At 33.9% G+C, this 27,160-nt stretch overlaps 1 protein-coding gene across 4 annotated transcripts in view; it reads left to right on the top strand.

The window, feature by feature from the left end:
* The window catches only part of GBE1 (1,4-alpha-glucan branching enzyme 1), a 146,664-nt gene extending 119,984 nt beyond the window's left edge, over window positions 1-26,680 (top strand). The window contains exons 15-17 of one of the 4 annotated variants that reach the window (XM_070942660.1): window positions 16,351-16,468; window positions 17,994-18,075; window positions 23,989-26,680. In XM_070942660.1, coding sequence (XP_070798761.1) covers window positions 16,351-16,468; window positions 17,994-18,075; window positions 23,989-24,233 — 445 coding nt within the window. In that variant the 3' untranslated portion in view covers window positions 24,234-26,680. Of the gene's footprint in view, window positions 1-16,350; window positions 16,469-17,993; window positions 18,076-19,818; window positions 19,992-23,988 lie in introns of those variants that run through there. The other 3 variants (XM_070942662.1, XM_070942661.1, XM_070942664.1) reach the window with 3 other exon arrangements.
* Window positions 26,681-27,160: the final 480 nt, after the last annotated feature.

Below are 27,160 nucleotides of genomic sequence, written 5' to 3'. Positions count from 1 at the left end.
AGGAACCACCTTTGGTGGGAAGGTAATAGTATTCCATGTACCTTTGGCATTTAGTCATGATGGCCACATGACCACGGAGACGTCTTCGGACAGTGCTGGCTCTTCGGCTTTGAAACAGAGATGAGCACCGCCCGCCCTAAAGTTGAGAACGACTAGCACATATGTGCGAGGGAAATCTTTACCTTATGTGTGTGTATGTATGTGTGTGTCTGTGTATAATATAACTAAAAGATTAAAAGTATACTATAACTTAATTTTTTTTAAAAAAAAATATTGGGTAGTTATAGAACCAAATCTAAATATAATTCTTAAAGGTGACAAAAACACCTTTATTCTATTTCAAAATATTGTTTAAATTATAAATAGCTATAAAATAAAAAGAGATATAGATGATATAAATATAGATATAGATATAGATTTCAGTTGGATAGTGTAGTGGTTAGAGAACTGCCTTCAATACAGGTTCAAATCCCATCTGGTACCTACCTTACCAATAGACAGAGATCCTTTAGGCTTCATCTACCTATCTCAAATATAAGAATAACATGAACTAGGATAGTCATGCTGGTGTGGACATCATTCAAATTAATAAAGTCTGCATCAAATGTAAGGCTATTAGAATAATAGATTATTCTTTTGTCAGATCTGACAAAATAATGGATTACTGGAACAAACCATGAATGAATGAAACAAGAGAACCTAGAATTCATTAACCATTGTCTACAGTTTTGTCTTATGCTTACAATAAGGTGTAAGATTAGACGGGATTCAAAAAGCAAAAGGCTGTTTAAAAGGGCACAAAGGCACAAAAGTAGCATCTGTTTTTAGTTCCTTGATTAGGCTGTTGCTTACTGTTTGATTGCTTGGCTGAATACGCAGTTCCTTAATTAGGATATTATTTAGCAATAGCACTTAGACTTACAGTATATACCTGCCCATAGTGCTTTATATAGCACTCTCTGGGCAGTTTATAATGTCAGCATATTGTCCCCAACAATCTGCGTACTCATTTTACCAACCTGAATGATGGAAGACTTAATCAACCTTGAGCACTATCAGGATCAAACTCCGGGCTGTGGCCAGAGTTTGCCTGCAATGCTAACTACCATGCCGCCAGGGCACCTCCTTATTTACTGCTGGATTGTTTGTCAGTCCTGATGTTAATCCCTGTTTATCTGGAAGTTGATTGCTGGTGAGGTTGTCTTCTCTTTTTGTTGTTGTTGCTTTTGTTTCCTTTTTAGTTTTTTATTATCTTTTTTTGAAAGGTGTGTAAATGTTGTTTCTGTGCCTGTTGATTGCTAACTGTCTGCATGTTAAATTTCCAGTAATTACCCGTATTTTTTGGAGTATAAAACGCTCCAGAGTATAAGACGCACATTAGTTTTTGGAAAAGAAAACAAGAAAAAAAAATTCTGCCTCTGCCTATCAGCATCCATCAGTATTCATCTGGCTAGCATCCTTGCAGCAAACAGCCTGGTCCGCTGTAGCACGTTATCACAGCCTGATTCAGCATGAGCAGCTGATTGGCAGTTGGATCAGCCTCCTGGAATACTGCCAATCAGCTGTTCCAAGCTGCGGGGATTGCCACAGCCCATGGTCTTTTCTGCGTGTCTCATTTTTGGCCTCCACACATTGCGTTTTTGGCCTCCACACACTCCATTTTAGACTCGTTCCAGGTTGCCAGGATCGCCACAGCACATTGGTACTGATCACCGCCTCTGTGTGTTGCATTTTCAGCCTCTGCACATCGCATTTTCAGCTGGTTCCAAACACCGGGGAATGGGCCAAAAACATGATACACAGAGGCAGCAATGTGCTGTGGCAATCCCCACAGCCTGGAACGGGTCTAAAATGGGGCGTGCAGAGGCCGAAAACACTATGAATGGAGGCCGAAAATGGCTGAAGGGTGGGGACTGGTTGGCGGGCAGGGCTTCGGCAACATTTGCTGTATAAGATGCATAGACATTTCTACCCACTTTTTGGGAGGGGGATGCATTTTATACTCCGAAAAATATGGTATTTCACATTTTTTAATTTAGCTTAGATGCTGACAGTTTTCCAGTTGAAATTATGGCTTAGTCTGTCTATGTATTGTGAAATAAAGGAGTTTTTCTTGTATTTTCTGATTGCTAGTTGGTATTCATGGATGCACTCTACTAGTCTTCTGCCTGTCTGTCCTACATATTAATTGTTACAGTCCTTACGTTGTGAATAGTTCCTGTTTTTTCCTTCTGGACTATTGGATTCTTCTTAGACTATTGGTTGGAATCAAAAGGACTAGAACATCTCAGTAGAAATCAACATCCAAATAACAGGGATTAATATCAGATGAACAATCAAGCAATAAATAACCTAATTAAAGAACTGTCAACCAACTTGAAATCAACCATTGATTTTGATTTTTGGTTTACTGCTTATTTCTTTCATTAATTATATCAAATTAAACAAAATTCCATCATTATTGCATTTGTAACAGGCAAGCTCTATGAACAAAGAAAACCTATGTTGAAATGAACTGTAAAAGTACCATATGAATACATAGGAACACATATAGAGGGTGCCTGTACTGGTAGTCATCAGTTTACAACTATTCATTTAGTGACCATTTGAAGTTACAACAGCACTGAAAGAAGTGACTTATGACTGTTTTTCACACTTGCAACCATTGCAGCATCTCTACAGTCATGTATTCAAAATTCGGGTGCTTGGCAACTGGCATGTATTTATGACGGTTGCAATGTCCTGAGGTTATGTGATCACCTTTTACAACTTTTGGACAAGCAAAGTCACTGGAAAACCAGATTCGCTTAACAACTGTGCTGCTAACTTAACTGCAGTGTTTCACTTATAAACTGTGACAAGAAATTGTGGTTATACTACTAGTACCTAGTACTACTAGTAGTACTAGGACTACTTGTTGCATACATCCCAAAACTCAGAAAACTGACTTAGTGCTAATAGTATTTACATTTGTATCATACCTAGTCTTAACACTATTAGCAGCATGTATGAATATTGCTTGTATGGATATATATTTATTTACATATATTTCTAGTCAGAGTCAATTTAAATAGAGCTTGTCCTCTACGTTAGGATAGAATGTACAATAGCTTTCAGTCTTAAGACAGGCAGCTAAGTAATTGTGCAATTTCCCAGCATTTCGTCTACATCACCAAAGTTAATTGAGCTAATGGCAGTTTTACATTATTATTTATGCTGCTACATTGACTAAATTGGAAAATTAGGAAAGATAAACTATTATAAATGTTTATAAAACTAGTATTATGAAACTAATAAAAGTCTAATCTTGTGCTCAAAAAAGCCCATAATTACTAAAGTAATTTCAATAAAAATAACATTGTTCCATATCACTCTAGAACAAACGTTTTGTTTCAAACAGACTCTGAATATATAAATTTTGTTTTGTAAATTGGAACAGCTGTTTCAAGCTTAGAACATTTCAAAGTCAGAATAATTTTAGACCTGTTCCATGCCTTACTGGCTTCAGCATGAAGAGGATCCATATTTCCATACATGATTACTTCAAACAATTGCATAGTGTTGTAGAAGTAGTTGTTCTATGATTTCAAAGTTAGAAGGAATGTAAATATTCCAGGAAGTATTACCTGCATTTCCAGGTTCTGCTTATTGTCACCCACACACAGCCTTATCAACAGCCAAAATCAAAACACTTTCAAACATTGAGGCACAACTAGTTATCTTGAATACATGGAGACCTTGTAAATTTAAAGTAACAGCAAAACTTTACTGTTATAAAATACATTTGTCCTTTCTCTCTGTCACACACACACACGCATGTCCTTCTCAACTATGCTGCCACGTACCAGCCAGAGGGATGGAAGTGACCAAGTCTAAGTCCAAAGAGGGCTCAAAGACTAGGTGGAGTCAAGAAATCCTTTTGTCTCCCAAAGTCCTTGTGTTGTTGATTCACAACACTGGCAGCTACACTTGCCTTGTTGATTTTCAAGTCTGGTAGTTACTGATGGGACTTGGGAAGGAGATTTGTATGTGACCAGGCCCAACTTCTTTTGTCCGGTTCATGTAATATTTTGTTTTATTTGTTTCCTTATCTACTTAGTTCCTTCTTAACTACCTCCTCTAAGGGACATTTTAGACAAGATTCCTGGCTTTTGTTTACCCTCATGTGCCAGCTTTAACTTTAGGTATGGTAGCTTCAGTCTAGTCTCACAGAAACAACTAGATAGCAGTAGTAACCAAGGGCCAAATAAACTTGAGATAAACATGTTGGAGGTCCATGATAATTGTTGGTGGAAGTATAGTCCAAAGTTAATAATACCACCTCTGCAAATATAAAACCTAAATTCTTGTTCTTACATATACCACCCATTAATGCATACCCTCTAAAATCAAATTTTGAAAGAGTATTTATTGGGAAATGTGGGTACTGTTAGTATGATGACACTGTGAAACAAATATTTTAAAAAATCCAGAGGAAAGATCCCTTCCTATCAGTTACGAATAAACAACATACAGGTCATGTTCATATAGATCTTAAAATAACTTCTATTATCTGTGGAGATTGCTAACCTAGACCTGTATGAGAATGATTTAATTGAGATGAATTAAGTATTAGGAGTAGATAGCTAATATCTTTTCTCTCTAGCTTCAACACCCACATGTATGTCTCATAAACAAGTGGACTTTAAAAAAAGCTTATGTGGACAGCAATGGAGGATAGAACATAGAACATGGAATAATAGGGTTGGAAGTCTTCTAGTCTAAGTCCCTGTCCAATATTATTCTGGACTAATTCTGTTCTTGAAAACCTCCAGTAATGGAGCAGCCACATCTTTCAGAGGTAAGGCGTTCCACTGATTAAGTGTTCTCATGGTCAGAAATTTTCTTCTTAGTTCTAGGTTGGATATTTTAAGGAATTTATAAATTTTTCAAGGATATTTTAAGATATTGCTGGAACAGAATAATATGCTAGTCTCCAATAGCCTGGGGCAAAGGAAACGTGGAAAGTACTAAAAGGACTCAATAATTAGGACTAGAAAAGAAAAATAGGTAGGGTTTATGCAATTGGTAACCCGTTTATAGTGTCCTGAAGTGCCTTGACAAATCAACATCAAAAAGAATATAGTTCAGTATGATTCTATCTCATTTATATACATCAAGCCGTGGTGTTTACATTGGTTGATAATTCAGAATACCCAGTGAAATGTATAAGTAAGTTATTCATTGACTACTAGGTAGACTCTTTTCTTTTATCCTAATATGTATATAGATGCAATATGCTTAGATTTGCATATTATATATAAGGCATGAAAACAATTTAACAGGTTGAGCAAAGATGTATTAATGCAAATTCATACAAGAATGGAAGAATACGTCAGCTCAATAGCAATGTAAATAATGGCTGATATGCCCTGAAATCTTGGGAAGATTAACATCAACATTCAGATTACATCCATTTTTTAAAAAGCAAATTAAAGTTCCCTGACATTTGTAAGATGCACCTAGAGCTTCTAATGAGCAAACAAGGTCACTTGGAATGAGTCACTAGAGACTGATTGCCCAAGGCAAAATTGTCTCTTTGAGCTGCTTGCTTGTTCATGCTTTGAAGTACACTTATGTAAGTGTCCCTGGTTATTAGAATTCAATCTTTACATAAAATGGAGACAAATAATTTAACTTAAGATCACAAAATGCCAACTTTCATCAAGATGCTTAATCTGTTACAGCTAATACTATTAAAATGTGAATGTTTTTGCAGTATTATTCAAATATCCTTTTCTCCCTTTTTTAATAAGAAAATTATTTTATTTTTGATAGTGGATTGTACACTGATTATTAGTTTGTAATTACTTGTGTACAATCACAAGTATATAACTATACAAATATAAGAATATCCAGTGGTGAAATTCAAATTTTTTTACTACTGGTTCTGTGGGCATGGCTTGGTGGATGTGGTGTGGCTTGATGGGCATGGCTTGAGTGTGGCAGGGGAAGGATACTGCAAAATCCCCATTCCCTCCCCACTCCTGGGGGAAGGTTATTGCAAAATCCATTCCCACCCCACTCTGGGGCCAGCCAAAGGTGGTATTTGCCAGTTCTCTGAACTACTCAAAATTTCCGCTACCAGTTCTCCAGAACCTGTCAGAACCTGCTGGATTTCACCCCTGATAATAACCCTTGGGATTTTCTGAAAAGTGCAATATTTGCATACTTTCTTTGAACAATGTTTTCATCTCTTCCTCCTTCTCATAATCCAGTCTATTTGATTCTTCAGAAAACACATTAAACATTGTAGGCTCTTCTGGCTTCAACATAAAGCTGAGGCTACTTTAGATAAATCTCTTCAGTATATACAAATTGATGGAGATATAATTGCAAGCCAAATAGTTTTTACTTCTTTGCATATTACTGCAGTATCAGTCAATATTGCTGTTATATCAGTCAAAGGCCACTTCTCCATTCTCTTTGCTACAAAACTCTAAACGTTTTATACGTTTAGAGGTAAGAGGTTACAGATAAAAACTGGAAGCTACCTCAGAAAATCCTTAAATTATTTATCCTCAGTTTCATGGAGGAAAAACAAATGGATATAAATCAAATAAAATTGATTAAATTCATTAGGGATTTTTTGGTTCAGCTTTTTGTTTGGTGGCCACAATCAGTTCAGCCTTTGACTGTTTAAAAACAGAGTAATAAAATGTTCTTCTTCAACTTCCCTTCAGCTGTCCAAGAAAGATTTCTATAGAAGAAAAAAGGTAACTATTTTTTTCCAGAAATTAGGTAGCAGTCTAGGGAGAAAACACTAGAGTAATTATGAATTTTTTAACATACATAAGCAACTGAATATATACATAAATAGCCTGTATTCACACTTCAAAACATAATCGTGTGAAGCAATAGGTTTTTAGTGCCATTGTATGCATGCTAGTTATGACTTTATCTTGTTCATATATTGAAACCAAACTTTTGTCTTCTTTTCAAAACTTTAACTTGTTTGGAAGAAGCTGAATTTGATTTTAATTTAATGTTTTAATTTAATTTAATTAAGAAAAATATTTTTTTAAATCTAACATATATTTTTAATTATAGTTACAGACCAGCAATAAAAGTATTAATCCAGTAGCTGCTGATAAAAGGTTTTTTTACCCTCTCATATAACTTGTAAAAGGAAAATGTCAGGCTGGCTCTTCCCAGAGAAATAATGTTGCCACTTAGTTGTTACTGAAGCACCTTAAAGTACTCTTGCTTCACTGAGTAACAAGAATTTTCTTGTATCTAGAAAAGTTAATGGCTGAGCATATCACTCTGTATCATGATCAGTTTTATAGCCTCGATATTAGGACATAAGCTGATGGCCATTTCATGTATTGTGTTGCAGGTAGTTTGGCTTAGAAAATAAGACTATTTTATCTGTAATAGACAAGAGCAATTGCTTTTTAAATACCCTGATAAATGTTTATATAAACCAGTCCATAAAGTATGGAAACTAGCTTGTTTTTCACAAAATCCTTGATAAATGCTATTGCTTTTGCAATAATCCTCCTCAGAATTTCTAAAATAATCATGCCACATCATGATCTTCATGAATAATTATTACTCATGAATATAATTATTACATTTCTTGTGAGAAGTTGATTTCATGTTCTTTTTTTATGGTCTAAATATATCTACCAATGCTTCATGTGGCATTAAGCCTGCACCAATTCTGTTTAAAAATAAGAATTTGTTCAGAAATATACTAAAAACATAGTAATTAAGTGTGAAATATGATAAATAATGTCAGATTCTCACTTTAGTATCATTCTGCATTAAGGGTCATTGGTTCTGCTATTTTAGTGTCACAATACAGATAACACATTTGTTTCCAAACTGATCACCATTAATATTCCTTTTTGTTGCTTGAGCTAATGTAGGAGGTTAAAATAGCCAAGTTATAAAAGTAAGGTGTTTTTTTTTTTTCCTTAAACCAATACTGTATTTATCATTCAGGAGTTCAGGAAAGCATATACTGTATAACAATATATTTTGCAATTTGTTTCTCAGCAGCAATCTTGTCAGATAGGTTGTATTGCAAAAGAGGGACATTTCCAAGCCAACATCCATGGATATCTTTTTCATTTCAAAATTCTCTTGGTTAAATTTTCCAAATTCATTAATAAGTGTGCTGAGAAATAGTGAAGGTAGAAGTAGTATAGAAAAATATAGTCACTGCTCTCTTAGTTATTATTTTTATAATATATTTTTCTTTTTAAAATTTGAAAAACTAGAACACTTACTCAGTAAATTTAAATGTAAAATTAAAAATTACAGATTTTTTGTAGCAGTAACAAATGATAAAATCAATCATATATTTAGAACAAGGTAAACAAGAAGAGGCCTTAGTCTTACGTTCATAAACCACAATGAGACAAATGTTGTGTTTATTGGTACTCTATTGAAAAAACCGTCAGAGATAAAATTACAACTATAGGTTTCAGTGAGGTTTATGATACCAGTAATAAAATTGGGGATCGTTTTTCAGATGATATATGGGGAGTTTTTCCACTGTTCTAGTTCAGGCTTTGGGAGATTGAAATTTTAGTCAAAGGCAATGGAAATAGTATTTAAAAACTACCTTAAGACTTATATATTTTGTTATTTATTTATTTAGTTTCTGTAGTATGCATCTCAATGAAATGACTCTGGTTGACTTGCACATTATCTGTAGGATAACTATTAGTATGTACAGTATATGTATTTGTGTGATAGTTTTGACTGATGGCCTAGATTCTAAAACAAAGATGGAATTCTATAGGAATGGAATTCTCCTCTGCATTTCAGTGTCTAGCAATATTAGTCTTATACAGTCAAAATCAACTTCCCTAGAAAAACATCCTACACAGCTGCATATGTGATGTCTTCTGAGTTCAGATTATAGCATATTGTCCCTTTCATAGAGTTAGCACAGAGGCATTTTAAAGCCTAGATACCTGACTATGGAATATGTAGACATTGGTAAAATAGTATGTTGTCACACAGTAAAAAATGGTGCAAATTTATTACCGTATTTTTTGGTGTATAAGACACAATTCCCCCCCCCCAAAGTGAATGGAAATGTCTTATACAGTGAATGTTCGAATGTTGCTGAAGCCCCGTCCACCCACCAGCCCCCACCCTTTGGCCTCTGCCTCCAGCAATTTGCCCCCTTGCAGCAAACAGCAAACAGCCTGGTCAGCTTCAGCACAGCCTGATTTAACACGAGCAGCTGATTGGTGGTTTGATCTGCCTCCCGGAATACCGCCTATCAGCTGTTCAAGGCTGCGGGGATCGCCACCTGGAGCGGGCTGAAAATGGGATGCATGGAGACCAAAAATGGGGCATGCAGAAGTGGCAATAGGCAGCAGCGGCAATGGGTGGCAATGGTGGCGATGGGCGGTGGTGATCCCTGCAGTCTGGAACAGCTGATAGGTCAAAACAGTAATGTGAACTCTAATGGATTAAAAATTAACTCAGGGCATATATGAACAGAATACCACATATGTACATATGTAATATGTAACTTTTCCTTTATTTTTACATTCATGATAAAAAAAATAAGCTAAGTATATTCATTAAATATACCTATTTGATTTATGTGATCTTCCACTAATGCAATATTGAAATATTTGAGTATATTATGAAACACTCAATCTAGATAAGCATGCTAGGGAAAGCAGCTAGCAGAGACCAGCACAGATTTCATGCAAGCAGTTGAAAATATTAATTCAAAATGAAAATGAACCTCTTAACATCTCAGAGATTTGGATATATTTCAGCAGCACTCCTTAGGGAAAGTTTGCAGCATGAACAAGCTGAGACTGCTGAAACTATAAAAAGCAGGTACTATTTGTCTTGAGTAAGAACTATTGTTTTGGTAATAGGCCTTTCAAGAAATCAAGAATAAAACTATCATCGCTTCCTATCTAATGGCTTTTGATTAATTTCAGTGTTCAATCTGTGGCAAAACTTTCCTTATATGGCATAATAAAGGATGCTGCCATGATTCCGTCTTTCCATAGTGGTATCATAGCAAGAAGTGCAGAGCCTTGGTGCTATAAGAGAGAAAAATCGATACTATAATCGGGGAGGGGGGATTGTTTGACCCTTTCTTGCTTTTTATTGAAAAAATTACACAATACAAAAAATATAGCAAGCTCAAATCAAAAGTAAAGAAGAAAAAAGAGAATAAACATTAGACTATAGACCCCAAATTTCTAAAGTAAAATTATGTATGGATTTGAGACAGCAGATACTAATTTCTTAATGTCAGTAAGGTACAAAATTTCCCTTATGAATAGGGAATATTGTGCTAAATTAATTTGTACCCACTGAACATAATTTGAATTCTTAATTATATGAACTAATTGTCTTAGTTGCAAAGACATGAAAAGGCTGTTTCAAATTTGGTATGCCATTATGCAGTTTTCATACGGCATAACTTGCTTGATCATAGGATTCTTCTTAATAGCTTTATGTAAATGAGGACAATATTTTTGATGTATTCAGCCAACTAAAAGCCAATGGAACAGAGTGGGTTTGAAGCAAAAAAAAAAAAAAAAAAGGAAGAATGATCAGTTTCATTTACTATAATTAAACTGACTCTAAGCAGTGTATATATATTCCATAAGTTGAATAAGGATTAAAAATAGTAGATAAGATAGATAAATTAATATAACTTTTATTGTCCTATTTTTCTGTGAACACACTGGCACATATTAAAAATGAAATTCTGTTGCCCACTCTCAATAAATACACACAGGCACACACATACATTAATCACTGCCCTTTTTGAATACATAGTGGAAAGAGGAAACTTGAGAGTTTACATGGTTGATACTATATGGAACAAAGCTGTGATTGAATCTAGATGTTCTGCTTCAAATACAATAAAGCCTCTTCTAGAAGGTAATAAGGAAAACTGGTCATGGAGAGGATGTGTAGCATCCCTGACAATACTGTTGTACCATCAGTTACAATAATCAAGGAAATACTTTCCAGTGTAGTCTAAGGAAATATTCTTCAAGCATAAACTTGTTGAGCTGGCAAATCTCAAACATAAGCAAGTCATAATACATGCATTGCATTTGGACCAGCTATATTTTCTAGATTATTTTCAAGGGCACTTCCATTCTGTTCTGTTCTGCAATAATCCAAGCAATAAATGACCAAGACATAAGTGATCATCCACAGAGCCTCTTGATCCAGGAATGGCCATATCTGGTACACCAGATATAGAAGTCATCTATATGAGGAAATCATCTATATGAGGAAGACCTTCAAGTCCAAAAGGACCTCCAGTTTATGATTAAATTCAAAACCAGCATCATCTATGACCAACAATGAAATATTCAAATGGTCTCCAAACCCAAAGCAACTCCATCTTGCTGGAATTGAACCTACATCATGTGAAAAAGAAAGTACATCCTTTTTGAGTTCTATGGTTTTATGTATTAGTATATAGTAAAAATCATCTGGTCCTTAGCAGTTCTTAAAAGTAGGTAAATACAACCTCAGATGAACAACATGACAACCTGATTGATTTGATCTGATTAATAAAAGGTTGAGATAATTAATGGATAACAAAGATGATGAAAGTCTATTATTAATAATGCCAAGCCCATAAAGCTGATCATAGCCAAAAAACACACAAGTGTAATGGTTTAACTGGCTGACCAACCACACTCAACGTGTAGTCCTCAATGGAATGGCATCTACATGGAGGGAAGTATGCAGTGGGGTACCCCAAGGCTCTGTTTTAGGCCCAGTACTCTTCAAATCTTCATCTATGATTTGGACAAGGGATAGATGGGGAACTCACCAAATTTGCAGACGACACCAAGCTAGCAGGAATAGCCAACACACTGGAAGATAGGCTTAAGATACAGAAGGATCTTGACAGACTTGAACATTGGGCACTATCTAATAAAATGAAATTGTGGTGAAAAAAATATGGTTCTACATTTAGGCAAGAAAAACAAAATGCACAGGTATAGTATATGTGGTACCTTGCTCAATAATAGTAACTGAGAGGGATCTTGGACTCCTAGTGGACAACCGTTTAAATATGAGCCAGCAGTGTGCAGCAGCTGCCAAAAAAGCCAACACAGTTCTAGGCTGCATAAACGGATAGAATCAAGATCACGTGAAGTGTTAATACCACTTTATAATGCCTTGATATGGCCATACTTGGAATACCGCATCCAGTTTTGGTCGCCACAATGTAAACAAGATGTTGAGATTCTAGAAAAAGTGCCGAGAAGAGCAACAAAGATGATTAGGGGACTGGAGGCTAAAGCATGTGAAGAATGGCTGCAGGAACTGGGTATGTCTAGTTTAATGAAAAGAAGGACAAGGGATGACATGATAGCAGTGTTCCAATATCTCAGGGGCCGCCACAAAGAAGTAGGAGTCAAGCTATTCTCCAAAGCACCTGAGGGCAAGACAACAAGCAATGTGTGGAAACAAATCAAGTAGAGAAGCAACCTAGAACTAAGAAGAAATTTCCTGAAAGAACAATCAGTGGAATAACTTGCCTCCAGAAGTTGTGAATGCTCCAACACTAGAAGTTTTTAAGAAAAGATTGGATAACCATTTGTCTGAAGTGGTGTAGGGTTTCCTGCCTAAGCAGGGGTTTGGACTAGAAGACCTCCAAGGTCCCTTCCAACTCTGTTATTCTGTTCTGTTCTGTTTATTTTAAAGGAAACGGGGTTAGTTAGAGAATTTTGTTAGGAAGAGATATTTGTACCCATTTGCATTAAGGAATGAATGGGCAGATATTTGTGTCCTACAGTATTTTTCAGTATGTAATTCAATTCTCAGACTCAACATTCCATATAGGTGGTGTCAATAATGGAACTTTGTAGGGGGAAAAAGGGAATATGAAGGAGAAGAAATGAGAAGTGTATTAAACTGGAACAACTTCAGTAAGAATAAGTCTTTATATAAGAGTAAGACTCTTATTTAGTCTCCCAGCATAATGTATGGAAATGACATCAGGAAAAACAGTGACGAAACCTTCTTAAAACACAAGAATTATTATGTTAGAAAATGCCACAGAAGCGTCAGGGGCACTGTATGAAAAAGATATTAGGAAAAATGATAAAATGAAGGAGGCTATGGAAGAAAAGTCTTCAAATGACAGGAAGAAAAAGTAACATTAAATAAGGCAGAAAAAATGCAGAGCAATTTGGCGAAAAAGGCCTTTGGGCCTAGCAGATACTTTTTAGCATAACAGCTTCTATATTTTAATATATCCTTTTCCTGAGGCTTTCCAAATTTGAATGTGGAGATACCTGGCAACAAAATAATTGGTTTATAATTGGCTATAATTTTTAATTGCTTTATAGCTTCTATATCACTTGGTTTAATTTAGATGTTCGTATCTAATTTTTGCTTCTGTGCCTTTGACAGACTGATTTTCTTACAGCTTCACTCAGCCTTCATTGTGTTTTTTCTTATCACTAGTGACTTAACAGGTCCAGCTGCCATCAACACTTCACGTACTTGTTTTACCTCTATAAATACATAATGAATCATTTCAGCAGTGTGCTGGCACCTGCTGAAATCATATTTCAATGGAGAAGCAGCAGTAAAATAATCCAAATAGTATTTTGATCTCTTCTTTGTGGTAGGCAAGGAGGAACTAAAAATGATTGTCAATATAAACAATTACTGGAAGAAAGTTTCTGCATGCTGTTTTAAGAGTTTTTCTGGGTCAATCCTCTGTGAAACATGCTGACTTAAGCATCAGCTTTGAACACACTATAATACGTTCGCAGAGATTTAGGTCAAGCAAAGGCTGCCCTAAGTAATTTTCATCATTTAATTTTTCAGGAACAGTTATTAATGTAAGAGCTATATTAAATAATTTCTGTAAGCTATAGCTGTTGATCAGAATCTTTCAGCATTCTGAGGAGAAATTAGTCCCATTAAGGGAAAGTGGTAACCTCTTGAGCATAAAAACAGTTACATCTTGTAGCAAAAGTTCAGTTTGCCATTGCCGTAGTGAGAATTTATCAGCACATGATATAGATTCAACCTCTATATCGGAATATATGCATGTGCAGTATTTTCAGCTGTTATATCTGTCCATTATCATTCTAATAGGAAATATATTCTTCTAGGCTAGGGAGAAAAATGTTCTGTGTGGGAGACTGTCAGCCCTTTCATTTAGGCCAAGTCAGGAAATTGCATCCATAAATCTGGTTAGTATTCTGTTGATATAGGCTTACTAACAGAACCTGACTTTTTGCCTCTCCCCTCGTATATTCAAGCGAATTAGGGAAAAGTCAGTCTAAGCTTGTTCCTCGTGTCTTCTGTTTTGTAGGCTTAAAGCACATTTTTGTAATCCTTGTTTCTCTAAGATCTTTTTCTCTCACCTCACCACACACACACACACACACACACGTACTTTATAGGCATGAAGAATTTTGGAACAATATCTGAGGATAATCTACGAGACAGAAAATTAGAGCTCTCTACTTCCATCAGTTGGAATGACTTGGTCTCAGATTTAGCCAAGGATACACAGTATTAAGGACATTTCTGGAATAAAAAAGCTATAGTTGTCATATCATTATTAATTTGTATCTTTGGAAAGAAACAAGCCTATCTAACAAAGTTAGAGCCTTGGTAGTACAGTGGCACTCTGTTATTAAGCTGGTTATTAAGACCAGCTGCCTGCAAGTTCGAATCTCGCCAAGGCTCAAGGTTGACTCAGCCTTCCATCCTTTCTAAGGTAGGTAAATTGAGGACCCAGTTGTGGGGGCAATAAGCTGACTTTGTATAAATATACAAAAGGATGAAGGCTATTGCTGAGCACATTGTAAGCTGCCCTGAGTCTCCGGAGAAGGGCGGCATATAAATCAAATTAAAAAAAAAAAAGTAAGGATATTCAAAAAACTTTTGGGAAGGACTTGCTAATGTGACAATGTTACAAATAAGTCCCACAGAAAATGCAGCCTAATTTTAGTTATGTGGCAGCATAAGAAATCTGAATTAGCATTTAGAAATGATTTCAAAGGTTGTGGGTATCGTGATAGATTTATAACAGCCTTTTTACATTATTAACTGGACCTGTCACTCCTACGCTTCGCATTTGCTGGCTGCCGGTCTGCCATGAACTGGGGGAAGGCTAATGACTCATGGTAGTTTCTAGAGACACAACTTCAAGATCAGACAACTGGGAAAGGCATTCACCTCTGAACTGCCTACTCTACAGTTGAAAAGACTGTTCCTAAAACAATATGTTCCTATTTTATTTGAATATGATTGGACAATGAAGGGTCAACAATGGGATGGGACAAAGAGGAAAAAGTTAACCATGAAAAGTTGGTGTGCAAACCTCAGTTCTGGCTTTGCTATACTGTAATACACTTGGCCCTTAGTAAAGTAAACCTTTTACACCGAATGGAGTCAAGGGTTGTTCTTGCTTAAGGGACCAAGTTGGGACAGGACTATCATGTCCAACTTTTCTTGAATATATTTATGTGTGTTTATATGTGGATGCATAAATGGTATTTGACTTCTTTTTTTTTTGGCTGTGAATAAATCTCATAGCTTTTCATTTTTCAAAGTTCCCATTGTATTAAGTTGCCTAATCTTCTGGCTTTCCACTTGGAACATTTTGGTAATTATGTCTTAAGTCACATTGAGTTAATGGTGGTAAAGCATGAGTAAATTAAGTGGGACCCAAGTTCATATGTTAAGTAATTTTTCTTTATATTTAATTCATGATTACTGGAAGTCTTACACATGTTTACGCCAAAGTAAATTCAATTTTCTTACAAGCAGTTTATTACTAAATAACTGGGTATAGACTAAATTTATTCCTTCAGGTAAAATAGGTAAATATATTTTATACTGAATAATAAACAGGTACTTAAATAGTAGTATATATAACCCTTGTTCATGTAGATTAGCGAGCAGTTTGATTCCTTATAACAACCTATTTCCCTAAACTGTCTTCAAAATTTGTTCCCTAATTATAATTATATAGAAGAAGAAAATTGCTAAACATACTAAGAGCCATCTGTATTTTGTATATTGAAAGATAACTACATCTAATTATTTTATTTAGGTCTAATTACATTTATCTGAAAAAGATTAAGCAAATGAAATTTATTTTTTATGACTACTTTGATATTTTTTTTAATGTGACCCCAGCATGCTAATGAAAAGCCATGTGTGTTCAGCTCATGACATACAACACATAGAATATCTAAACATTGTATAAAGAGCTCATTTCTGCAATTAACTGTATTATATTCTATGTATTATTTCTTATTTTAAATGATGTAATTCCACTATAGAAATCCTTAACTATTGCTTTACGTATAAAATTGCCTTGGATTCTGATGCTCCAGAGTATGGAGGGCATAATAGACTGGATCATACTACAGATTTTTTTTCTCAGCAGTATTCACATAATCATCGATCCAATTCTCTTTTGGTAAGTACATTTTTTTCTACTCCAATTTCTCTAAAGCATATCTTCAGAGAGATAGTTAATATTTTAAATTCTGTACTAGAAGACTGCATGTTGCCTTCATCTTTTCCCTTTATAAAATATGATAACTGATCTTGCATGAACAATTATAAAAGTAAATGTCATAAAAGAATTTATATGGCATAAGTGGCAATTTCTCAATATTTTAAATTTTATATAATAATTCTGACCTTCCAAATATGCATATAATAAATTTAATAAATGATTTCTGTGTACATTTTTGCTTTCCTGATTTCCTGTTCAATATACCAATAACATGCATGTTTAATTCTTTGCATGTAAGCATCCTGTGATTTTCATTGCTAATATTTTAATCAACTGGGATCATCTATAAAAACTTCTGTAGTTTATCTCTTATACAATATGAGAATTTAAGTATTGGAAATATTTAACTTAGTAATGCAAGCATAATGTTTTTATTTTCTTTTTAAGGTTTAATTTAAAAACAAAGACAATAAAACAATATAGGGTAAAGTTGCATTTGATGCACTGTTTAATTTTTTTTTATTTTTATGTGGGGATTCTTATCAAATTTATTCAGTGCAAAATTTTGATCACATTAAACATAAACTGCAGTCCAAAAAAAAAAAAAAAGTAACCAGACTATAATAATGTTGGATTCTTTTTCTTTCCTTCCTTTTCTTTTATTCACTGGAAAAATGTCTTCACAGCTAAGATTATCTTTAAATTCAGGGTAAACAACATTAAACAAAGCACAAAAAGGAATTAAAAGATGCACTTAAGACATGACATAATAAAAGAAAATAATATACAGCTAATTTACTCCAGTAGAATTCATAATTCTAGTTTACTTCATATATTTCAATTCTTGGAAACATTCTTTCTTCTATCATGTCCATATGCCAATTTATATGTTGCCATTTCTTTTTTAATATTCTCATATTCTATTTATATTCATAATCATCTCAGTGACCCTAGAATATGTACCAGTAAACAACGATCAATCACTTTAATATCCTGAATCATTCTGTATATACTTTTCTGCATATATTATCTGTATATATGTACATTCTTGTTCTGTACATCATATATCACAGTGAATGAAATCCCAGTTGGGAAAGTGGGATTTGTGGGAATCCCATAAAAGTGGGGAAAAATGCAGTTCTGAAGAGTGGTTTCTTGCAAATTTTACTATTCTACCAATGTAATGAAAAATTAATATACAGCAGATAGCCTCACATAATTATTATGATCTTATTAACCATAACATATTATCAACATGACAAGCATAGTGCAGATGCAAAATACAATTAATGTTTACAGAGGTTGGAACAACTGTAAAAATGAATTTAACAAATGCATGTGAAAGAAAGCATGATAAAAAAAAAAGTAATAACCAAACATTTAATATAATTTGAATTTAGCTACAAGCTAATGGCATGATAATGGCACTACAATATAAATTTGAACCCTGAGTGTGGGTCACCCTTTCCTTTGTGTTCCTTAGCAACCCAATGCATTGAATGAAAGTGATGGCCAAAGCCGAGGACACCAGCACACACACTACTTGAAGGTAAAGTTGCAGACAGGTGTGTAGGCCAAATAGTAGTATGATAAAAAAGCAAGATCCTCATCTCCATGCCTAAACCAAAATGTGTAAAACAAACCATACCTCACCAAACAATGTATGTTACAAACTGGAAGTAGGGTTACTTAAAACATCTTAAGATATCTTGTTAAGTATTCTATTCCACAGTTTGTTTCAATTGGTGGACTTCAGTATTGAATGGGCAATGAGTGTTATGATATCTTTAAGCCTAGCACATTTACATTATCACCTTTCAAGAATACAGACCATTTCCCTCATTTTCTCAGCATGAAGAACAGATTCTAAAGACTCCCCCTGCATTAGCAGAACATGATTTCAATAACATAATAGCAATAGCATTTAGTCTTATATACCACTTTACAGTGCTTTTACAGCCCTCTCTAAGTGGTTTACAGAATCAGCATATTGCCCCCAACAGTCTGGGTCCTCATTTTACCAACCTCGGAAGTATGGAAGGCTAAATCAACCTTGAGCCTGGTGAGGTTCAAACAGCCAAATTGTGGTCAGCCCGCAGTCAGCAGAAAATAGCCTGCAGTACTGCATTCTAACCACTGTGCCACCACGGCTCTTATAATCCTCTGCTTTGGTATTGTTCATAATAAAAGAAAAGAAATTTTTTATAGATCAATAAGATCAATACATAGAGGCCTGAAGTATAAATTGTGTTGGAAATTTTTTAATCTCATTGTCTACAGTCAATGTGACCTGTTAATGGTGGTTTTTTTTATTTTTTATTTTTTTGGTTAAAAAAATCAGTAAATAACATAAATGGTAATAATTAATTTTGATTAAAATCCAGCTTCATACTTAACCTGAATTCTTATTGAATAAGATGACCACTATAAACATTCCAGTTAAAAATTAAATAAATTAAAAACCGACATAACAACAGGTTGTATTCATAAATATACCTATTTCTATTCGCTATGCACCTTCAGCTAAAGCTCATCTATTCAAAACATATTTGTGTTGGATTTCTGGATGGAGAAAATGGTAAACTGCTCCAGTAACTGGAGATAATATTGAGGTGGAAACTTGTGAACTGGTTGTGAAGCTAGATCTCTAGAGTTTCTCCGGATATAGGAGAATCTAAGAGATTACCCACATGTGCTCCAGAAGGCTGCTTTTCACAAGAAACTCACAAGATCTGAATGGAAGATGTAAGCACACTGAGTAGAACAAGAGCCAATGAATTAATATCAAACTCTCAGCCTCACACAGAGTCCACTTTAAGAGCATTGAACTCAAATTCAATTTTGTTTTCTAAAGCATACTTGGATATAAATACTTCGATGCCTATTGAAATCTTTCAAACAGCAAAGAACTAGACATCTGGTGACCACTTTTCCAACCTGGGATATAATAATAATAAAAAAATAATCATAAAGGTTTAAAATTAATCAAAATAAAGTTCTTAGTAAAAAAAAAACTTACTAAGAATTTGAATTATAAAAATTAAAACAGAAGGAACCAGTTAAATTTTAAATTATCTGCTTTAAAGTACTTTGTATTTAATTAAAAATATAATGGAAAAGAAGACTGTTTAACTTTCTTAAGGGGACTCAATGGCCAAACTTTTTAAACGAAGAGATAAGTGGCATTTGAGAAAGACCATGCGAGTATAGACCTATGAAGTGCTGAATTGAACTAAAGAGTTAAGGAGTAAAAAAAAAATTAAACAATCTTTTTTGATGCTATTTCTATATGGATTACAAATTTAAAGACAGAAATGACTACAACCTGCAAAGCAATGAAAATAGGAAAGAGGACATTGTTAACAGAGCAGATATGGATTACAACAGATATATTCCAAAGGATATTTCAACAACTAGGAAAGAATCTTTCAGCTTCAGTGACAGCTTTGTGAATCTGTCAAAGAGACTTGCCTATACCTGAAGGGAGAATGAAAAAGAGATTTGCAATTTTGGAAGAAAAAATTTACTTTGTAAATTTACTTGGGTAATTTTGTTTTTTTCTGCACTCATCTCTTTTGAAGTCATTTGTTATTACTTTAATAATAATACTATACCAAACAATTGCTAATTGTTTGTAATTATAACACTGGATTTTTGGTGATGTAAATTTGTTTTTGGTATTTCTTAATCTACAATGAATTTCCCTTTAATCTATTCTGACTAACTATAGAAATGGGTGGTGTAGAATGATGGCTTATTCTACACTTTTACTTTATATTGCTGCATTTTTTGATAGAAGTCCATATACATTGAATCACAAAACAATTGTGCAAATATTTTCAAAAAGAAATTCAACTTATGTCAAGTTGAGCACAGGTATGGTTTGCACTTTTGTATATGTAGTAAAAACCACAAAACTTAGTGTACTGTGCATTCACATGTTATTCTCAATGGAACGAAGAAATTCAACTTTGCGCTCTCTTACATATTTTCAACTGCAAGCATGACATGTATTTGCTTTTGCTCAATGTGATATGACAACTTGACACATTCTCAATTAGCTGTTGTTTTATCAATTATGCAGCAATAGTTGACATTTTTCTACAAAACGTATGTTATAGTTTAAACATCAATTAAAGTAGATATTTAGTCATGTTAAAATTCAAATTAAGTATGTTCCAGAATAAATGTTAGCAAATATATTTATGTTGATATTCCATTAATGTTATTTGAATCTGCATTCAATTAAATTGATGTGGCTGGCATATTGGATGTTCTTAAATGGGCAGGATGAGGATGGCTGAGTGAGAGATTCACTGACCTTGCACTAGCAAATCAGTTTCTTTTAGGATGAAATGGTGCATCTACTAACATTGATGCACTTCTGAATTTAACACCATGTTTAGTCTTTCAATAATGTTAAAGAAATTCTTTTTTCCTTCTTTTTCATATATTATTTGTAGTTTTCCTTTTTCCACATTATGTATCTTTCTTTTTTAATTTGGTATTTATTCAGTTAAACTCGTGTGCTATAGAAAAGTAGTCTGCATTTAAATGGGACAAGTTCTTGAGAGTGGAAGACAATATCCACATAACCATAACACGTGGATTAAAATATTGTAGGAAAAATCCTAATAATACCATTAAGACTGTGTATTAAAAAAGTTTTCAATGTTTTTTTTTCAAAAATTTGGAGCTTGAAGAAAACATACATCCTTTCATTATTATTTAATTATATTAAAAGATCTAATTACATACCAGAGACCTATTTGGGGGTTAGCATTTGAGATTAATTCTATAACCCAGTGGTCCCCAACCTTTTTATCGCCGCAGACCAATCAGCCTTTGATAATTTTACCGTGGCCCGCTGAGCGCGCGCAGGGGTGGGGGCTTTGGGCCACACGTGCGTACCTGCGCGGGGCTCTCTTCCCTGGAGCCTTTGCGCACAGCCCAGGAGCTTTTGTGCACGGCCCAGGAGCTTTTGCGCACGGCCCAGGAGCCTTTGCGCTGCAGCGTTCATGTCCCCCGGCCGCTGCGCGGCCCGGTGCCAGGTACTCCACGGCCCGGCACCGGTCCGCAGACCGGGGGTTGGGGACCACTGCTATAACCCTTTCAAATTCTTTTCTTTCTGAGGTAAGAATGCTGCCCTCTTTAACAGTGTTCTAGAAGTACAAAAAACATCCTTTTTAGCATATCTCTGGGGATAGATTTATGAAATGTTGGTTACTCTTTATTTTGAATACATATATATTTTAATCATTAAATATCTTTATTTTTGTGCTGATTTTATTATGAAAATATATTTTATTAATTTTTATTGTTATGGGTTACCTAGAGTCTCTTGAAGGTAACATATAAGTAAACTTAAATATATTTTAAATTTTCCCATAACAACTGTTAAACAATCCATCTTAAAATATTCCTATTCCTAGTGGCAGGGTAAGAAAGAAATAAATTACTTATGGGCTTTTTGGTTAATTATATTTTAGTACAATATAAGGACAAGTTTCCAGAAAAGCAAAAAAATAAGACAAAGATATGAAAAAAAAAAACATCCCAACCTACTCATATTTTGGTTGGCTCTGTGGAGAAAAGGAAGGAATTTCTCTTAAATCCACTCTGATTAATGGGATGGATAGTCCCCAAATTGGGGGCGGGGGGGGGGGGCGGCAGTGTTTGCAACCCTTTCTGCTGGAAAAGAGGTAAAGATAAAAATCAAGAATTATCTGCTGAAAAACTTTGTAAAATCAAGGCAGGCAAAGAGAAATGCCCGCCCCCCCCACCCCAAAATCTTTGCCCTCAGGCTGCTTTCAGAGTCTTTGGAAAGAAAAAAAAAACCTGCTGTGGAAAGTGAAATAGTGCTAATAGTTAATAATGGCAGGAAAATCCAATCCAATTTCCTCCTTCAAATGCTATTTAATTCAATTTAAATATTTATTTATTTATTTTAGTCCAAGTTTCTCTACAAATGAAAAAAAAGTGGAACTTTTTCAGGAAGTTCTTATATACAAGGGACATAAATAAGACATTAAGCTGATGTCAAGAGAAATGAAAATTTATTTTTACTTTATGGATATATTAACATGTTTGTTTTCTTAATATTGTTTTAAATATTTTTAAAAGTATAGTATTATCAAAAAGTACAGTATTTTTTAAGTGTATGTGGAATCCATATAGAGTAAGAAGGCAGAAAGAATAATAGTTGGGATTACAGAAAGGGTGAAGAACCCGTGCTCATCTAGCTATTGCTAAGTTTTTTTTAAAAAAACCATCAACCTGGACCACATCCTTTTGTCAGTGACAATTTTTCATTAACAGATTGCCTGTCCTTCATTAATAACTGTCTCTTACTTATTTCTCATTAATTTTAAACATGAAATTTTCTCCACTGAACTATTTGGAGTATCAGTAAATATATGGTTTTGCTTGCTAAAATATTTGGAAATAAACCTCTTCTAACATATTTTACAATAACCAAGTATCATTAACCATTCCCTTGACATTTTATTTTCTTTTTCTGTAAATTTCAGAGTACAGGATTCTAGGTGTATGTCAAATGTCCTTCCCTGCTGAGCAGATTTGTAGGAGTTATTTATCACAGAAACCTTAGAGAAAAACACTCTGATCACTGACAAATAGCTATGATCCATTGGACATGTTATAGTCTGATTCAGTGAAAATTTCTCTCTCTCTCTCTCTCTCTCTCTCTCCCCCCACCCCTCTCCCTCTCCCCCCACATCTCACTCCTCATCAGTTGCACCCTGCAGTCTGTAAAGTACACATATCAATTAGTTAATAACTCAGAAGATGATCTGTAAAAGGAGTTAAAAAATCCACTGTTACATATTTCTTTTTTCCTTACCTAAAAATGATTTCAGATTCAGAGTTTCTCTCTGAAAGAATAAAAGAACATTAATCATAATGTTGAAAGAACATTATTACCATTGTTCAACAAATTTGTTGAATATATATGAGTGAGACCCATTTCAACCCTCTGACTTGCAGGTTACTAAATACTTTACTATATCTTCTGTTATATTTATTTCCACTGAATGACATCTCGGGCAAAATACAAATTCAACTCATGATACAATGGCAATCAAATTGAACAGTAAGAGTTTGTCATTTACTAGTACACAATATGGATGTCTTCAAATATTCAGACTTGGATCAGTTTAAATCATTTGTGTCCTCTAGTTCCAATTTCATTTAAGCCTATTACCCAATCCAGCATTAGGTAATAGGATATGAAGGATGCAAAATTTATTATTTCTATTAATTACTTAGTCTTAAGACTAAATACAAATCCAGAATTTGACTCTACATCTGTGCCATATTTAATAAGTGTTTGATTCTTCAGTGACATTAAACAATGTAACATTATAAGTAATTTATTTAAGTCATTTAGATTTATGTCTCCCATACTACAAAGGTTTTTAATGGATCAATAATAAGACTTTTTTTTTTCCTCCCTTTAGGTATACATTCCAAGCAGAGTGGCAATAGTGTTTCAAAACATGGATATTCAGATGTAAAGGCTTGCAACTGGCTCCATTACTTTGAAGGCCAAGTAATATTTGATGATAATGGTATCCAAAATATGGGTTTTTTTCTGCATAAAGGTGTGGTCATACTAAGAAATTCAAATGAGCATTTATTTATTCATAATTACAAATATATTATAAAATGTTTATTCAAAGAGATTATAATCATGGAAGAATAATTGCATTATGAACTATTTGTATTATAGAACTGGATTTCAGAAACAGTTTGTTCTCACATAAGGATTGAAGTAATGTTAACAAGGCATGTTCAAAAATTGATTGCTGTATTTTCAGATGTTTTCTAATCACATGTGAGTGTATTTTTCTCATTAGCTCCCATTTTGTATTAGAAATAAGTAGCCATGTGATGCCCTAACATTGGATTCCAGATCTAAATTATACTGTGTTTTCATGGGATACATTATTACAAAGAAAATAGGGTTGTTTGTCTAAAAACTAATAAACCATTTTCATGGAAGGACCCCACAATAAAGGAATCTCGTTGATACCCTGTTTTCCCCAAAATAAGACATCCCCTGATAATAAGCCCAATCAGGCTTTTGAGCGCATGGCAATAAAGCCAAGCACTTATTTTACGGTTCAAAGAAATATAAGACAGGGTCTTATTTTCAGGGAAACACAGTAGTATGAGCTCATAAATTTGGGTCTGTCAAAATATAAAACTATGGAGTGTCTTTCAGTATTTTCCTATTTTTTTAAAAAAACTGTTACAAAATAAAGTTATTAATTTATGAATTCTATCTAGAGTGTTAGCACTCATTCATTATTTATTGGCCAAGTGTGATTGGACACACAAGGAATTTGTTTCCAGTGCATAAACTCTCAGTGTACATACAAGCAACAAGTGATAAATCATGATCATATAATAAAATGCAATCATTACAAATCATAAGATACAAACTCAATGATAGGCATACTAAATAAGCAAACAACATAAATCATAATAGGATGCTAAATAAAGGCAATTGACATAAATCATGAGACACAAACAAAGATTATAAACAAGCAACAAAATTATAGTCATTAGACACTAAGGAAATAGGTAATAGGAAAGATGAAAAGATTAGAAGGATAATAGGAAATACAGCCCTACTAGGTGGTTTGACATCCTAGGCATAAACAGCATTGTCGGAATTAGTTGTTTAGCAGAGTGATAGCATGGTGAGGAGGGGGGGGCAAACTATATTTGTGTCTGGTTGATTTGGCATATAATGCCCTTTAGTGTCGTCTTGAGCGAAAAAGTTGAAACAGTTTATGTGTAGGATGTGAGGGGTCTGTAGATATTTTCACAGTCCTCTTTCTGGCTCATGCAGTATACAGGTCTTCAATGGAAGGCAGGCTGGTTGCAATTATTTTTTCTGCAGTCCTAACTTTCTGTTGAAGTCTGTCTGTCTAGTTTGGTTGCTGTGCCAAACAGACACTTATACAGGTACAAAAGAAAAACATTTAACTTTTAACTCAGTAAACATTTAAAAAGAAACCATATTCACTTTCCTAAATTTTTTTACCACATAGACATTTTAAAAAGTCCTAGCAGTTTCAATGTATTTTCAATGAAGTTAATTCATGTACATTTGTGTTAAAGCTTGGCACTGACATTGAGGCATCTGCATCATCAGTTTAGTTATATTGCTGACTAGTTATGACTTAACATCTTTTGAAACCAAACTAGGTCAGTTATCAGTGAACAAAGATAGAGAATTCTTTTTATCAAATTAAAAAATGTATTTAATAAGTTTCAGTATCTTTAAAAAAATTAATACCAGTAGCAGGTATAAAGGGATTGAATTCTGAATTTCCAGAACTGTAAAAATATATTGTATTAAAAGTTATTTCAATTTTGTTTTACAGTCAATTTTGATATGTAATTATCAAAAATATTCAGGACAGTATTTGTGAGTTATTATTTTGCTGTTTTTGTCAAGACCATATCACCAGTACCTTACTAACTTTTTCTTTATGATAGCTACTCTAGATCAAGCTTCTTAGTATCATGTCTAGTTGGCATGCTCCACTTCAAAACTATCTGGAAACATTTTAATGCATCTCCAAACCATTCATTTTAGAAATAAGTGAGCAATAAAAATTGCAGAATTTATTCCCACCAACCCTAAAAGCTAGGTAATATTCATGCAAAAATAAACAGTTTCATTATCCTGCCCATATATTTACACAAACACCATCAGACGAAAATAGGTGAAAAGTTTGGGATAAACATTTCATAAGCCTAGTGAATAAAATTTCACCTATTAATAATGTTACTGGAATACAGAGGTTCAGTATATATAAATGCTATAGCACCTGATGTAATTCTCTGAAAATAATAAATTATAAAGCTTAGGTTAATTACCTGTTCAACAGTTTCTGAACGAATATTTAGATAGTTATATAAAAGTTATAAAATTGAGATAAATCTTTCAACCAAAAGATATAATAAACAGTCCCATAAACACAGGTGCACTTTCATTAAATTTACACATTACATGTAATATAATAAAGATGTTATTGTTTCTAGATTTGTATATGTGGTGTAAGGATATTGTCCAGATCAAACTTTTGTGTAAGAAAATAGTATGTGTAATGAGATGTTATAAATGATGTGCAAATAAAGAAATGTAAAATTGGTGTTTGTACATTTTGGTATTGTAAAGTAACTTATCTATGCACATGAGAAAATATCTAATTAGATAATATCACAAAAATATCACAAAAATATTGATTCAAACAGAAGAAATTGGGATTGCAGTTTTGTTAAATATTTTTTTTCTGCTAAATGCACAGCAATGGAAAAAAGACAGAAACCTTCCATCCAATTTACATACAGGTACATTATCTTTTCTTAATGCCAAAACTTTACTGAAAGCAAAGATATTTGTGTGGGCATGGGCACGCATGCATGCGTATGTATACATATTCCATATACAATACAGATGCTTGCAAAGCAACAACTTTGGAATCCTAAAAAAAATGAGGAAAGTATTTGCAAGTACAAGTACATATTATTCTTGATGGCCTGAATACCTATTTCATGTTTAAAATGCACTTCAATTTACCTACTGTTTATTTAGACTGCAACATAAGCAAG

Source organism: Pituophis catenifer, unplaced genomic scaffold (genome assembly GCF_029215685.1).
Source record: "Pituophis catenifer annectens isolate HBS135680 unplaced genomic scaffold, rPitCat1.0.hap2 SCAF_4, whole genome shotgun sequence".
Classification (NCBI taxonomy): Eukaryota; Metazoa; Chordata; class Lepidosauria; order Squamata; family Colubridae; genus Pituophis; species Pituophis catenifer.
Note: the sequence above shows the minus strand (reverse complement) of the source record. Positions and strands in the feature narration are given on the sequence as shown.